The 14953-nt window shown below is 40.3% G+C and overlaps 1 protein-coding gene across 2 annotated transcripts; it reads left to right on the forward strand.

The window, feature by feature from the left end:
- The first annotated feature begins 2008 nt into the window (after nt 1-2008).
- tbx1 (T-box transcription factor 1) lies at nt 2009-9182 on the forward strand. 2 transcript variants are annotated; one of them, XM_072433113.1, is made up of 8 exons: nt 2009-2356; nt 3231-3615; nt 4792-4893; nt 5018-5189; nt 5849-6004; nt 6627-6694; nt 7537-7637; nt 8358-9182. In XM_072433113.1, exons 1-8 carry the CDS (start codon nt 2170-2172, stop codon nt 8747-8749), a joined length of 1563 nt encoding a protein of 520 aa, XP_072289214.1. In that variant the 5' UTR covers nt 2009-2169; the 3' UTR covers nt 8750-9182. The 2 variants fall into 2 exon arrangements, with proteins under 2 accessions (XP_072289214.1, XP_072289215.1); XM_072433114.1 differs by having other exon boundaries at nt 3282-3615.
- Nucleotides 9183-14953: the final 5771 nt, after the last annotated feature.

Raw genomic sequence — 14953 nt, forward strand, 5'->3', positions numbered from 1 at the left:
TAATACTTGAAGCGTCAGAGTGAGAGCACCATAAACGGCTTTATTTACTCAGATATTTGCGGAATGAATGCATGTTTGCGTGGTTATTATAGTTTTTTTTTTCAACCAAATTGGAACATAATGACCTAATTTAGCTTTTATAAAATAAGCCTAAATATTCGTGCTTATGTGTTATTTAAAAAATCCTTGAAGTTTAAGAGTCAAGTTTTCTTAATTTTAGCTTTACACAAGCCTGTTTTTGAAGCGCAAAAAAAGCCTCACACAAACTACTAAAGACAAAATATTGTCCACAAAAATAATTTCATTTTAACGTAAAAATAAAAACAAATTGAATCACAACATCTGTAGATAATACACTTTGAATGGTGGCGAATTGCTTGAGATATGAAAAAGAGGTTTAGCCAATTATAACAACTTACATTTAGACTTTTCATTTTTAAACGTAGGCAAAAGGATTTGCCAATCTAAAATGTATTTAGGCTATAAGTAGTTTGCGTATTTTCCAAACTTTAGAAGTTATGCCAATTTTCTAAATTGCTATCAATGTATTTGAATTGAATTAGTGTGTTTAATCTAACAGGTACTCGTTACCTTGGGCCTATAGGCTCATGTCAGTGTGCTCATAAATGCACTTGATTCCTATGATACAAAGTGATCTGCGAGGCTGCACGGCCCTGCTGCGGCCTGCAGCAAATTCCAGCAGAGTCTCTCCATTTTCTCCTGCATTTCATCTGTTCACACCTGAGCAGCACAAGCGGCGCTTCCGACCCGAAATGACAACGCGAGGCCGCTACAAGCAAATGTCTCACAACGAAAATGTATTTCAAAAACTTTTTTTTAAAAATGTATATGTAGTCAATTTGGTTCACCGTTTATTTAAAAAAAATGCAACGTTTCCAAGTAATAAATCCAGACTATCAATGTCCCTAAACAAATATACTGGGGTTTATTTATGCACGGGCTCCAGCGGCGAAACATCCAAAACAAATAAGCCTAATCCCTTAACTGGTTTATCTCATTAGTGCCCCGCTGCAGCCTTCCGAGTTTAATTCACTGGTTGCTGTGTAAATGGGGCTCTGTTCGGTGGCCACTGTCCACAGAAAAGGCTTTTGGTTGGCGCAAACTCAAGGAGCTGGACAAACGGCAGTGCCAACGGAGCGAGCGCACTACTGAGAGGTCAAGTTTAACAGAGGCCTAAAAATCTCAAGCAGGTTCACATCAAATATTCAAAAACGTGTGTAAAGCAGGCCTGAGTTAAAAATATAGTATATACGTAGCACAGAGATTAAAGTGATGCAATGAAGTGGAAAAACACATTTTACAACAACAAAAAACCCGATTAGTTCATCAAATGTTTCCCACATAAATAGTATAATGTTTAGCCCTTAGCTTGTATTTTTAATTCGTTGTTTTTGTAAATACATTTGTACGTATCCGTGTTTTACCATGAATTGTGCATGTGGAACACTCGTGCTAAATGTGCTATAGAAATAAAGTTGACATTGACGTGGCCCACATTTAAACCCAAACACAGCCATTCAGTCATGCGTAAAAAGAGACTAAACCATATTAGGCCTTTGCAATTTCACGCACCATAATCGTAAATGTCTCTTTATTATTTTACGTTTGCAATGTGAAAAATGCACTGGAGTCAGCAGTGCATAGCCACAGTGGAGTTCAACTAAAGACTTTTCATCCCCACGTAAAAACAGTACAAACGAGTGTCTAGATCTTGTTGGAATAAAACACAGTGTACCGAGCGCAGCCACTCTTCGTTTTTTTTCCCCTGGTGGCGCAGAGGAGGCGTGGATTGCGCACTCTGACATTCCCGCAGCAGTAGTAGCGTCTCCTGAAGGCACGACTCAGATGACACCACCTCGCCACCGTCCGGAGGAGAAACTGCCCGCGCTCCGCCACTGAACTCACGCGCCGACACCGGGACGGAGTTTAGAACTTGTCGGGGAGCTCTTTTCCTTCCACCAAAACTCTGGGAATACTTTTGTGTTTTTTCTCCAACTCTTGCTTCGCGCGCGCCGTGGCGGAATGTGAGAGCCCCGTTTTGGCGCATGTTCCTGCCCATTGTACGCAGCCTTCTCCCGCTTTCTGTGCGGTTGGAAAGCGGAGAGGGGAAGGTGGAGGGACGTGTTTTAACCGCTCGATCTCTCGCCTATGGACGACGGCGGCCCCCTCTCTCCCAAGGCCAATGCTTTTAGTATTGCCTCTCTGATTTCGGCTGCGGAGCTAACAGGAAACGCGGTGTTTGATAAACTCGACAGCCGTGGCCCGAACAAGCCAGACCTGCACAACAGCACGTCTTTTAAAATGCACTACAGCACTGTCACCCGGGAAATGGAAGGTAAATGCGTTTTGTTAATACCTACGATTGCAACACTGTGCTTGCGTTTCAGCAACGGCCCCTTAATTCGCGTTTTAGCAAATGCAAAATCAAATGTAGTTTGTAGCAGCGTATAGGGGACGCGTTGGTGCAAGGAAAAGTAAAGCTGGCAAAAGTGCGCTGAATGCGACATTTAAAAATACATGTGTCCATAAAAGGGATGTTTTGCGGGTAAAGAGCTCATAACTAAACCCAAGTCCATCCACGAATCCATTGGTCCAATCAGAACAGGCCAGAGTCACCTGTTTGTTTGTTTGTTTGTTTGTTTGTTCATGCAAATCGATGAGTGTTTACCTTGTTGACTGCTGCGCATCTATTGTTTGCATTGGGGGCCCTAAGTTTAACAGGGTGCCGGAAAGGCCATTAAAAGGGGAGCACTTCTCTGTCAATCAGTCTCGTCCCAAGACAAGGAAAAGGCACATTACCTGCAGTTCCTTATCTAAATAGGAATAAGAACCGGTTTTATCGCAAAGGGGAGGCCCCCCGCGTCAGATAAGAGAGCAGCCTGCCTCACACTTGAACACTCAATACACCAGGAGCTACAGAGGGCGATCGATCCGCGGGCTGTTCATTTACGCACTCGCAATTCAATTATTTCCACTAAGTTTTATTTTGGGACGACTTCGCCACCTTCAGAAAGTTTTAGATGGTATGCAGTAGCTCCTTTGCTTTGGATGCAAGCGGATATTAATGAACACGGACCTTTTAAACTGAAAATGCCACATTAGTATTTGACATCTGTATTTGGAAGTGACTGAACCTGCGATTACATGTATTTTCACTGACAAACCATTTTGACGCATTTAGTAAATCCACTTTTTTGGGATGATTTCAGCCATATCCAGTCCGTGGCTGACGCAGCTGTCCCATTTTTGCGATGTTGCAGCCTTCACTACAAGCAGCCTGAGCAGCCTCAACACGCCGGGAGGCTACCACCTCTCCCCGTCCCCCGGGGACCCATACGGTCAACATGAGTCCCACTTTGAGCCTTGCCCTACGGCGCAGCATAGCTACAACTACCCGGGCTCCAACCAGGGCCAGGCCCCACAGAGCGATGGAGGCACACCGAACTGCTCCTCGTCCTCCTCCACCCCAAACAGCAAAAACATTGTGAAGAAAAACCCTAAGGTTGCAAACATTAACGTTCAACTGGAGATGAAAGCATTATGGGACGAGTTTAATCAACTGGGGACAGAGATGATCGTCACGAAGGCGGGAAGGTGAGCACAACACAGCCACTGGATTTCATTTATTTCCAAATATTGTGTCTGTATAAATGTAATCTTAAATTTAAAAAAACATCTCGGCTGGAATAAAACATTATATCGTGAGACAAATAGCATAAATTTAAAAATCATTTTTTTTTTTTTAATTTGCTTAAATTTGTTTTTAAACTTAGCCTATATCCGGACATTTACAATTAGCCTACATTTACACACATGTATAATTAACCAACATTTACGCAATTTATAATTGGCCTACATTTACGCAATTTATTGATTTAATTTGCTATCAAACTCAAAACATCACTACTTTTAGGTGTATGTTCATTTTATTTCATATGGATCAGTGCACGTTGATCCACATGTGTTAGTTCATCATGTAAACACAGATAATTCTATCAATATTTTTTCCTGCAGCGTAATTAAAATTGCGCCTACATTTACACGTGGATTGTAACTGTTGGACGTTTAAATGTTTATTCACCACATAACACACTATTGATTAAACGTGTATAGCCTGCGTTACACTTGGATACAAATAAACAATAATAATGCTGCTATTTACTTGAATTCCTCTAGCTTGAAATAGAATCACATTATTTCTATAAAGGCCATAATAGCAGAATGGCGGGTCTTGATCATCGGTGTCACGTTGAGAGTGGGATAAAGTGACAGGAGAAAGCAGATCCGCGCAGCACTTTAAAAGCTCCTTCAGCCTCACCAGCCACAACACTGACGTTAATTGAGCGTTGATTTTCGGATCCCTTTCACTGACTTGAGGATCAGCATCAGTGGAGCTGGTGATCACGGACTTTATGGATTCACCAGAAACATAAGCACAAGTTTCCTCCGTTGGACAAAACAACTGTGGATATAAATACAAAAAAATCTGTAGTGACGTAGATTGCCGTTTCAGACAACAAAAACATACACTTTTCCGGCACGTGCGTGTTAGTTACTTGCTGGAAAATGTCAAAAGAGCAGAGGCAAAATTAAAGTGACTTGCGCACGGGCCAAAACGAATAAATGCAGACGATACACTCAGTTTTACGCAGATAAAACTGTTTCAAAAAGGATAAATTAGCTATAAATTGGCTACATTGCACATTGTTATAACTTGAATTGAAATATGATTCGAAAAACACTTAATTTACCCCCTTCTTATTTGCACAGGAGAATGTTTCCAACGTTTCAAGTGAAAATATTTGGGATGGACCCGATGGCAGATTACATGCTTCTTATGGACTTTTTGCCCGTGGACGACAAACGTTACAGGTAAAGTGTGTTTAGATAAAAAAAAAAAAAAAAAAAAAAAATTGTATATATATATATCAAGTAAAAGTGCATGTGCAACACCGTAATTTCTGTTTCTCAGCGGGTGCGTGTGTCGTTCCCACAGGTACGCGTTCCACAGCTCCTCCTGGCTCGTAGCGGGAAAGGCCGACCCCGCCACGCCGGGCAGAGTGCACTACCACCCGGACTCCCCAGCTAAAGGCGCGCAGTGGATGAAGCAGATCGTGTCGTTTGATAAACTCAAACTGACCAACAACCTCCTGGACGACAACGGCCACGTGAGTGCGCAAGTGCAACGACGCGATTTTTGACGCAGGAAAACGGCGCGTCGCAGCAGAATTACGCGCCGCCCTGACACTTTTGATTATTGTAATTAAGGACCGCACACGGAGTTGAAACACCCGCGGACGTTGTGCTGATGGTTTATGGCATGATTAATGTCACAAAGTCGTTACGCAACTGTTTTAAGATGTTCCAAACGGGGCCGGGTTGCGAAACAGATCTTTTTTTCTTTACGCGCGCGCATTGATCGATACACGTGTTTTAACAGCCAATAAAGTCTGTGATTCTGCACGAGGCGTTGCCAGAAACACTCAAGGCAAAGCTCCAAATGGGAGAAGAGGAAGTGGAATATTTAACCACTGAAAACCAGAGCAGACGCGTTATTAGGGCCTATAAGCTGCTTTTCAATGCAACAAAAAAGGTTGAAAGTTTGTGCCCGGAGAGGAAAGGGAAGCTCATCACGTGCTTTCAATGCACCATTAACCATACACATTCTATACTATCGGCTGCAGTTCATTTCATCAAATACATAGGCTTCTCCCTTTGAGATATTGTGTTTTGAATTTCATTTTTGCGGATTTTGTTGCGTTCCAAATGGTGAGAATGTGTCGCCTCTTCTCCGATCACTCACGCGCGCTCCGTTCCTTCCTTGCAGATCATTCTGAACTCCATGCACCGTTACCAGCCCCGGTTTCACGTGGTCTACGTGGACCCGCGCAAAGACAGCGAGAAGTACGCGGAGGAAAACTACAAGACGTTTGTGTTCGAGGAGACGCGCTTCACGGCGGTCACTGCGTACCAGAACCACCGGGTGAGAAAGGGCCTTGATGCACAGGCGCGATCGTTTATACTTCAAAATGCAGTATAATAGCACTTCATTTGGATTTATTCAACGTAACTGTTTGTGATTCAGTTGGAAGATGTTTTGTTTATATTATGGAGCCTGGCGTATATATTAAGATTGCTATAGTTACAAATGATAAACATTGAGAAATATAATATTGAGAATTATAGTACCTGGAAATGAAATATACTTTCAGTTTAAACTATATGTGTAAATTCTGACCATTGCCCATTGTATTGCAGTTAGTCCTTCCTTTATGAAACTGGTGAAACGTTATGTGTTCACTATGTTTTCATTGTAGACCACATATACATCTGAAATGAATAGAAAATAGATTTTGGGTTTATGATTTAAATATATTTTTAAAAAACATTTATGTAAGGATTATTAAACTGTTCAAAACACTATGCCCATTTTTCAGTTTTCCGTTTGCTTCAATATTTACTATTGTTTTGAATGTTTGAACAGGCAATGCAAATTTAGCTTTTATACTCAACCCTTTGAGAAGTTTCAACACTTTCTGGTCCAGTCAAAACAACATGTGCAGAGTTGGCATGGTGCATAATGTTGATTTCGCCTTGTTTTGCAGATCACACAGCTAAAGATAGCCAGCAACCCTTTTGCAAAGGGATTCAGGGACTGTGACCCTGAGGACTGGTAAGCACAAAATAAAATAATGCAAGTCCAGTAGAACATCATTACTTATGGTAAATACTGGAGTAGACAAATGTTTTATTCTTAGTATTGAATGTAATTAGGCAGACAAAATTAATGAATGCAAAATTAATATTACCAAATGAAAAAAATAGATATTATTCAAAAAAAATATATATATATATATATATATATATATATATATATATATATATATATATATATATATATATATATATATATATATATATATATATATATATTTAAAATACTCCATTTGGAAATAATTTGATAATTTTAATTCCAGAATTATTCATTTATGTGCATTATAATTGAATATATAGTTACTCCAGGAACGTGTAGAAAGAAAATAAAAACTTAATGGAACAAAGTGTGCTCATGTGCCCCACATGCACCGTTATAGTGGTTTTGCATCACACAGGTGCACGTTTCCCTATTAGAACATAATCGTGTTTGGTAATCACATATCTATTCTTAAAATTCACTCCAGCATGTCGTTCTGTCACTGACAAATTGACAAATTAGTCACGTCCAAAGACTCCACACCCTTCTTTCACCAAATTAATTTACCCATGCCTTATGGATTGTTTTTTCAGCTTTTATATCCATTATCAGCAAGATTGTGATTATTTTAAACAGTCTGTCTAAGTTTACATTAACAGCCGTGCATAGTAAATGGTGCCCTGTCACTGCAGAAATGTTCCTTTCAATGTAATGGTGTAAACTCTTAAACCAAGCATCCATCATTTTAAAATATAATAAAGAAAATGTACCCTTGGCGTGCATTAAATGACTATGTAACTGTATCTGTTCCCCTGTTGCAGGCCCAGGAATCACCGGCCCGGCTCGCTGCCAATTATGAGTGCCTTTGCCAGAACAAGAAACCCGATGTCGTCTCCCCCTCAGCAGAACGGCCTCGAGAAAGGTCTGGACTGCAACACGTTATTGTTACATTTCAAAAAGTGCAAACATGAAACACAGTAAAGGGCCCTTCTTTCACTTTGCAGCATATTTCACTCAGATCTTATGCACAGCCCGATGTTGGCAACACAACTTTTAATTCAAATTTCAGTGTGACTTCACGCCAAGTTTTTTGTTGTTTTTTCTCCGTCAGAAGGAAGATGGAAAGTGTGATCAAAAGTCAAATATTTTGGAGTAAAACAGCTTAGTCGTCCTAAAACAAATTACATATTTCATCTACTCAGTAATTGAAAATGTTGTGCTTCAGACTAACTGGAAAAATTAAGAGGATTATAATATATAGAATAATTATATATTTTTTAAATATTTACACAAACTAATCTATGTTTACAGTCATTAGTGAAGATAAAACAACTGTAATTTTTTATATAATTTAGTTTTTGGACAGCATAATGTGCAATCAAAATATGACACATGTGTTACTGCATATGTATGTTTCTGCATTTACAATTTCTATTTTTGATTTGATTTGAGAAAAAAAAAACTGGACAACATTTTGGGATTACAGTCAATATAGTCAGTTTGTTTCAAAGGAAATAAGAAGTAGTCAAAACTTTTCTCGCCCTGAGCACAGTTCTTATGCACATCGCACTTTTGTGTCACACTTCATCAAATACATTAATTCAAGTCCAATCATTGATTATTTAAATGTCTCTTCTTGCAGAAGACATCCGGAGAGAGTACGAGCGCGACCCCAATGGCACCCCCATCCACGGCGACCCTGCTCACCAACTCATGTCCCGCGTCCTCAGCCCCGCCTTACCTGTCCCGGGAGGTCTCCATGCCGTCCCCCTCACCACGGCACGCCCCAGCCCACCCCACGACCTGCGCTCCGAACCCCATCCCGGAGCAACCCTTCCTCCGGACACCCTCCACCACCACCCGTACAAATACCCCACCACGTACGAACACTACTTGGGTGCTAAAACCAGACCGAGCCCCTACCCCTTACCCAGTATTCGGCACACCACCTACCACCATCACATGAACCCCGCCACAGCAAACATGTACTCTGCCTCTAGTGGGCCGGCGAACTACGACTACGGGCCGAGATAATGACTGCTGAAAGGCTAAAGAGGCTAAGCACTGCGGGGTGAAGGAAAAACAACCCTGTCCATTGAGGCCGGGGGAACCTGAGTGGTGCATTCACAGACTAAAAACTGTGGTATTTATTTAAACAAACGCACCATTGCAGGAAGCTTGGGCACCTGCTCTGAGCCGATACAAAAGGTCCCAATCCGGGCCGATACAGGAGCAGTGTTGACAGTGAAGAAGCCAAGAGGAGACTTCATGCCCGACTTGTTGATCACGGACTGGAAATGTAGTTTGTGTTTGATGCACTTTTTGCCTTGTTTTTAATGCTTTTAAAAAAGCCATATTATGTTATATAGTCTGTCAGCCTTTTGCATAGACAAGATGTTTGCATGCTGAGCTCATCAGAGAGGTAACACACATTGGATGTTTTTGTTTGATTAAAAAAAAAAAAAGATTGATTTTGGAACATCCGAACCGCTCTGAGAAGCTTTTACTATGGCACTGACTTGCAGCAACTCAAAGTAAATAAAAATGAAGCAGATGACTGTTCTGTAAAGTGTAAAATAAACATTAAATTCTTGTAATTCATAAAAATAAGGTGCCAATCTTCCATTCAAAAGGCCTGTGTGTGCAGTGTCAGGGCTCCAGGCCGAGTGTGAAAAGCACTTATCTCACTGATAGCATTGTTCAGGGCACTCCGGCCGGATTGGCTGTTGAATGGGTCGAGCTCGGATCCACCGCTGCCACAGTCAGAGCTGTCCAAACATCAGAGCTGCATAATGTTCACTTCCATTCCTTCACATTTGCACCTGGATTTAGAGCAAAAAAACAACACGCACTCAATTACCACACTTCCTGGAATAGAAAATAATACCCTCTTTAATGCAACAGATTTGCCACCAAAAATGCACTTTCTGGTAGAAGATGAAGAATAATAACACTTAGTGAAGATGTTATATTTGTGTAAATATGTGTTATGTGTGTGGTCAGTACAGAGGACCGGTCCGATTTGTCCCAGAAGTCTCTAAGGGATTTGATGGGGGGGGGGGGGGGAATACAATTATAATAATAATTAAGGGGAAAAACATATTTCCCCCTGTTTTGTGCATTTTCCAAGCAGACATGGAAAAGTTGGCTCTTCTTCCCTTTAGGCCTTTACAGTTAGGCCTATCTCTTGTAAACCGTATAAATAAGGTCTTATGTCAGACCACAGACACTGGAAAAGTACATTTCCTGTCACTCTAAAGGATATCATTGTTCATTTTTAATGGGACAGTTCCCTGATATTTTAGGAGTGTACCCCTCCTATGGCGTTGTCGTTTCCATTATCCATTTGAAGTCCTGTATGGGAAAAGCTTTGTTGTCAAGGTTAATCTCGTTTGGAAGAAAAACACTGCTTTGGGATTTGTGCTTGTCACGATACAAAAGGAAACGTAACATAATTGTTCATTTTCATCATGTATTTTTTCTTTTCCTTGAAGCCTGCTGCTTGTAAGCGGACATCGGGGAAAAGGATGCCTGGGGCGGTGACCTCTGGCGGTTAAATGGCTTGTAAAAGAGCCAAAGGTTAAATCATCTTTCCACTCCTTTAAGCTCAGATCATGAACGCGATCGTTTTGTTTTGCTGGTTATAATCGTAAATGTTTCCAACGGTGTAAATCTGCAGTTGAAGCCAGCGGGAGCCTAAATGTCAAAAACAATTATATGTGCGTTAAAGTCTAGGTTTCTCTGCTGCGTTAAGAAGCACGGAGCCTTTTTATGCGGCTTTGCGCGCAGAAAACAATTATTATCCAACCGTATGTCCAACCCAGCCTGTCAGGGGGGTCCAGTGGGTCACGTAGTCAGGAAGAGGTCCCGTGGAAAAGCGTGTCCCGCCTGGACTCTGGAGAGACGCGACCCCCGTCAGACCCACGCGCTCCACAGCAAGGGCCCGTCATCCGCCACAAGCGGAAGGATACATCCAGAGCTGAGGCCTTCAAAAGTGTCCCTCTGGTGTGTTCAGGGTAAATGGTATTTCAGAAGTATTTTTGACAAGACTATTAATATTGCAACATAATAGCCATTATAGCTGTCTATTCTATTTTGATTTTTTGACGAGTCCTGACAACATATTTTGGAATCCTTTTATTTCAAGCAATGTGTTGTATTTTAGGCTACATGTTTATGTCCCTAAGAACAACAGCAGATATAGCCAAAATGAAATTGCATAACTTTGTGCACGTGTTTCATGTGTGAAATGGCGCCCGCAGGAGGATTCCTACTGCATTGCACATTTGCTTTGTTCAGTGTTTTGGCTTTATTTCTACATTTTTCCCTTAATCATTCTATTCGCATCCACTTAACTAGTTACAGACATGCTTTCAGCAGACAGAGCCAATTTCAAACCATAATCGTTGGATCTATCATTCATTTTGCCCAAAGGAAAAGAGAACAACCTGCTTGGACTCTCTGTAACTGTGAATATGCGCAGATGTCCCGGGCCATGCCAAAGGACTGTTTTTGAAGAATGAGGAGGCAGAGGATGGATTATAATGCAGCTCAAAGCATCGTTTGACACTCGACTGCATCTGGACCATCTGTGGTGACAGGGCCATCATGTTGTTGTGCCTACAGCGATGGGACTCAAGCACAAGCCACTCCACCTTCAGAGCAGGTACACTAGAATATCTCTCATTTGCATCACATTGTGGACAGATGTTGTACATGGAAAATTATATCACCTCATCATGCAGTAGAGAAGTTCACATACTTTATTATTCCAAGAAGTTATGTGTAAAATAGGCCCACTTGTATATACTCCAGATGTAAATATAACCTTTTTACGTTGCCAAATTTGAAACATTATTTTATTGATTAAAAAAACTGATGAATATATCTAAAAATATTTGGTCATTTAGTGAATTGTGAAATAGGCCAACTGCATAATAGGCTTAACTCCATCTAACCAAATAACTCATTCTCTCTCAACCCCAAATTGTTCTTACAATAAACCTGAAAAACACTACAATCACAGAAATAATAAATCAATGCAGCACAAATCCTCCGTGACTAAAGAGCCCATTGGTGGATTGCGTCCTGGCCTGAAACTAGCTTGACCTTTGAACCCAAGGCCAAGGAGGACACACATTAGGCGCTTAGTGAAGCCCAGCGTCCATTGTGGCCCCTGATTTGTAATGGGGGGTCTTCTTGTCCATTTATTGACTTCCTAAATGATCCATTATGAAGTGATTAATGAGGTTCACCATAGCCTCCTGTCCAGTCACTGTGTGGACCCTGGACCATTTGATTTATCAGAGCATGGTCGGAAGCTGCCTCACGCTACCACTGTTTGCTCAACGCCAACACCAAAGTTAGGAAGTGATTAGAAATGCAAGATGTCATCAGAGAGGTCACGGGACACAATGGAATTAAGACACTAGAATCAGAATCAGAATCAGAAAAGGTTAATTGCCATAGTCAGTGAACAAAATTCACAGGCTCGGAGGTTGCTTTGGTGATTTGACGCGACATATAACAATGAACAACAATAAAAGCAAGATGTATCAAATAAGGCATGCATGAAACATTTTTATAAATAAGATAAAAATAGACTATATACAGAGAGATATGTGAACGGTCAAGAATGAATGCATTTTCTCACAGACTATTATTTTATCTTATCTATATTTATCTGTGTGCATGATTTTAACTATTTATTTCATTATACATCTAATCTATCCCACTCTAAGAATACAACAAAATAAATAAATCATTTAAATACTAATTACTTGCAGCCTCCTTGCTCTTCTCTGTGCTGTGATGTGAAGTAAAATAATTATTTGCCTTTGCATCCTTTATCCAGAATGACAAGGAAACAATGAACATATCAACACATTCGCAATAATTTTGGTTGAATTTGCAAATCTATTTTAATCTAGTTGTTGCATACGTTTGTCACACAATAGAATAATTTAATAATAATAATCAATAATCCTGACATCTTCCATCTCCATTCTCAGAAACAATTAAGACCCATCGTCTCCTCAAGCTTTTTAATTGAAGATGTGGCCTGCTCCTGCTTCTTCTGCAGCTCTTTCTTCAGACCACCGTTGATGTGTTGCAGGTCCTGACGACTGACATTCAGCTTCTCTATCAGTCTTAGCATCTGCGAGTTCCTGGATATTTCTTCTTTTCTTTGTCCAGGGGCTGTTTAACATAATCAGAGATGCCAAGTCTGTGATTGGCTCTCCCTCAACTTCTCATTAGACGTTTTTGAGTTCTTTCAGTTTCTTTCTGCTCAGAACTTCTATAGCCTTAGTCTTCTCAGCTGCTTTCTGAGTTTCTATTTCTTTCATCACCTTTTCAGTTGATCCGTAAGTTCTTTTTTCCTAATATTTTGTTCAAATTCATTCAGTCCTTTGCAGAAGTGAGTGATTTCCTTCATCTGGATATAGTGGTCTTATTCCAGCTTTGCCTCCATTGATAACGTCTGCTGTAGGGCAGATGTTCTCGTCAGTCTGTTCTTTCTGTTAAGTCTATACCCTTTAAAGGGCAGATTTCTCTTACAGTGCTACTTTCTCGGCTTATTTCTTCTCCAGGTTTTGCGTTCTGTGATCTTCTGGACCTGAAGTTTTCCCTCCACCATCTGAAGAGCAGTCTTTGAACGCTCCAGGTGCTGCCTGAGCTCCAGGACCACGGGGGGATTGGTCCCTAGACATTGGCACAGTAGAATTAGTACATTGTCAATTATCATCTTCATTCAGTATTTCCAAACAGTTCTGTACACTTTCTGTGGCCACTAATCCATAAAGTATGAAAGTTACATTAAAACCATTCATGTTACAGAGTTATTTGCATATACCACAGAGTTTGAAGTTACTTCACAGCCACTGCACCTCTGTTAGTGCAGAGGTCATCTCTGCCTCCAGGTCAAAAGGCCTGTTTAGACTGACAAACTTTATTGATCCACATGGAAATCACTTGGACACAGAAGCTCAGAATTTATATCAAGTGGTAATAATACTAGTAAAAAGGAGGAAATATTTGTGTAAAATGCAGTACATAACATAAATAAAGTACAAATATACAGATTTGTATATGTACATAGGATTTATTAGATCCAATGCAAAGATGAAACTAGTTTTGATGAGACATAATATTATGTATTTCATAGCGTTGGGAAGTATCTAAATAAAAGTACCAAAAATACATATTCAGAGTATGCATTTTGAATAATTTTATTCCGGTACAGCTACTCTTTTATTTAGGTGTATTCAGTTACTTTCCTAAACTCAAAGGAATACTTCATCAATTTAGGTTTCAAAGTTATTGACGCAAATAGAAAACACAGCTCTTGTAGTGAATGTGTGATTTATTTTCCCTAATCAGTGGTAAGCAAATGCAGAAGATGCGGTGAAACAAACATTTTAAGTGTTCAGAATACAGTATTCTCACTTGACATGAATGTGTTACAGGTATTCAGTATTCTGTATTCTGTATCGAAATACATTTTCAAAGTATTCTTCCCAACACTGATTACTTGAGGGTGAGTTGTTTTTCAGTCGTTGTTCTAAATTGGCGTTTCAGAAACAACCAGCCGCAGTCTGTCATTTAATCCCACCTTTTAGCTTGATAAACAAAGGCCTAAGCAGTGGAACAACAGATGTTTGTGTGGAACAATTGCTTAAAAAAGGGAAGTCGCCATAGTTACTGTGCCTTCAAGGAAACAAAATGCCACGTGACTGAAAACTACCAATATTGAGTAGAACTAATGAATACGACTGAATTGTGTAAATTGTAATTGTTATTTTAAATAGACCCCTAAATGCGCAGTGGTCTGTCTACTGTCTGACCTCGTCTTTCTTCTGCTCACTAATGGAACGTGCTATTACTGCACAGCGGCTCTTTGATTTCTCAACCGTTTCCTGTACAGCATGAAACGCTTCTTAACTTGGAGATCATCATCCCAGGAGATAAAGCCTTTATAGAGCATAACATTTACTGCATGCTGACTTATAAGACAAAGACTTCTATTACACGGCCTCTATGTTACATGGAAATGAGCAAATGCATGATGTTTAGACAATTACAAGGTACCTAGTTTCTAACTAGCAGTGGTCATACAGCATTGTACGTAATTATTGTGCTGTGCTCATCATATTTTATTTACTGCTTGTTGGAGCAATATTTGAAATCAGATAAATGTATCGTAGTAAATCCATTTGCATACATGTCCTAATAAATTTA

This window comes from Eucyclogobius newberryi, unplaced genomic scaffold (genome assembly GCF_026437365.1).
Source record: "Eucyclogobius newberryi isolate DKJ021-1_F unplaced genomic scaffold, fEucNew1.0.hap1 SCAF_6, whole genome shotgun sequence".
Classification (NCBI taxonomy): Eukaryota; Metazoa; Chordata; class Actinopteri; order Gobiiformes; family Gobiidae; genus Eucyclogobius; species Eucyclogobius newberryi.

What these genes read in the sequence shown, in the direction of transcription:
- tbx1 (XM_072433113.1), top strand. Translation starts at nt 2,170, where the DNA reads ATGGACGACGGCGGCCCCCTCTCTCCCAAGGCCAATGCTTTTAGTATT. An exon ending in CTGCGTACCAGAACCACCGG is followed by an intron (nt 6,005 to 6,626) that starts GTGAGAAAGGGC and finishes CTTGTTTTGCAG; the next exon opens with ATCACACAGCTAAAGATAGC. An exon ending in GACTGTGACCCTGAGGACTG is followed by an intron (nt 6,695 to 7,536) that starts GTAAGCACAAAA and finishes CCCCTGTTGCAG; the next exon opens with GCCCAGGAATCACCGGCCCG.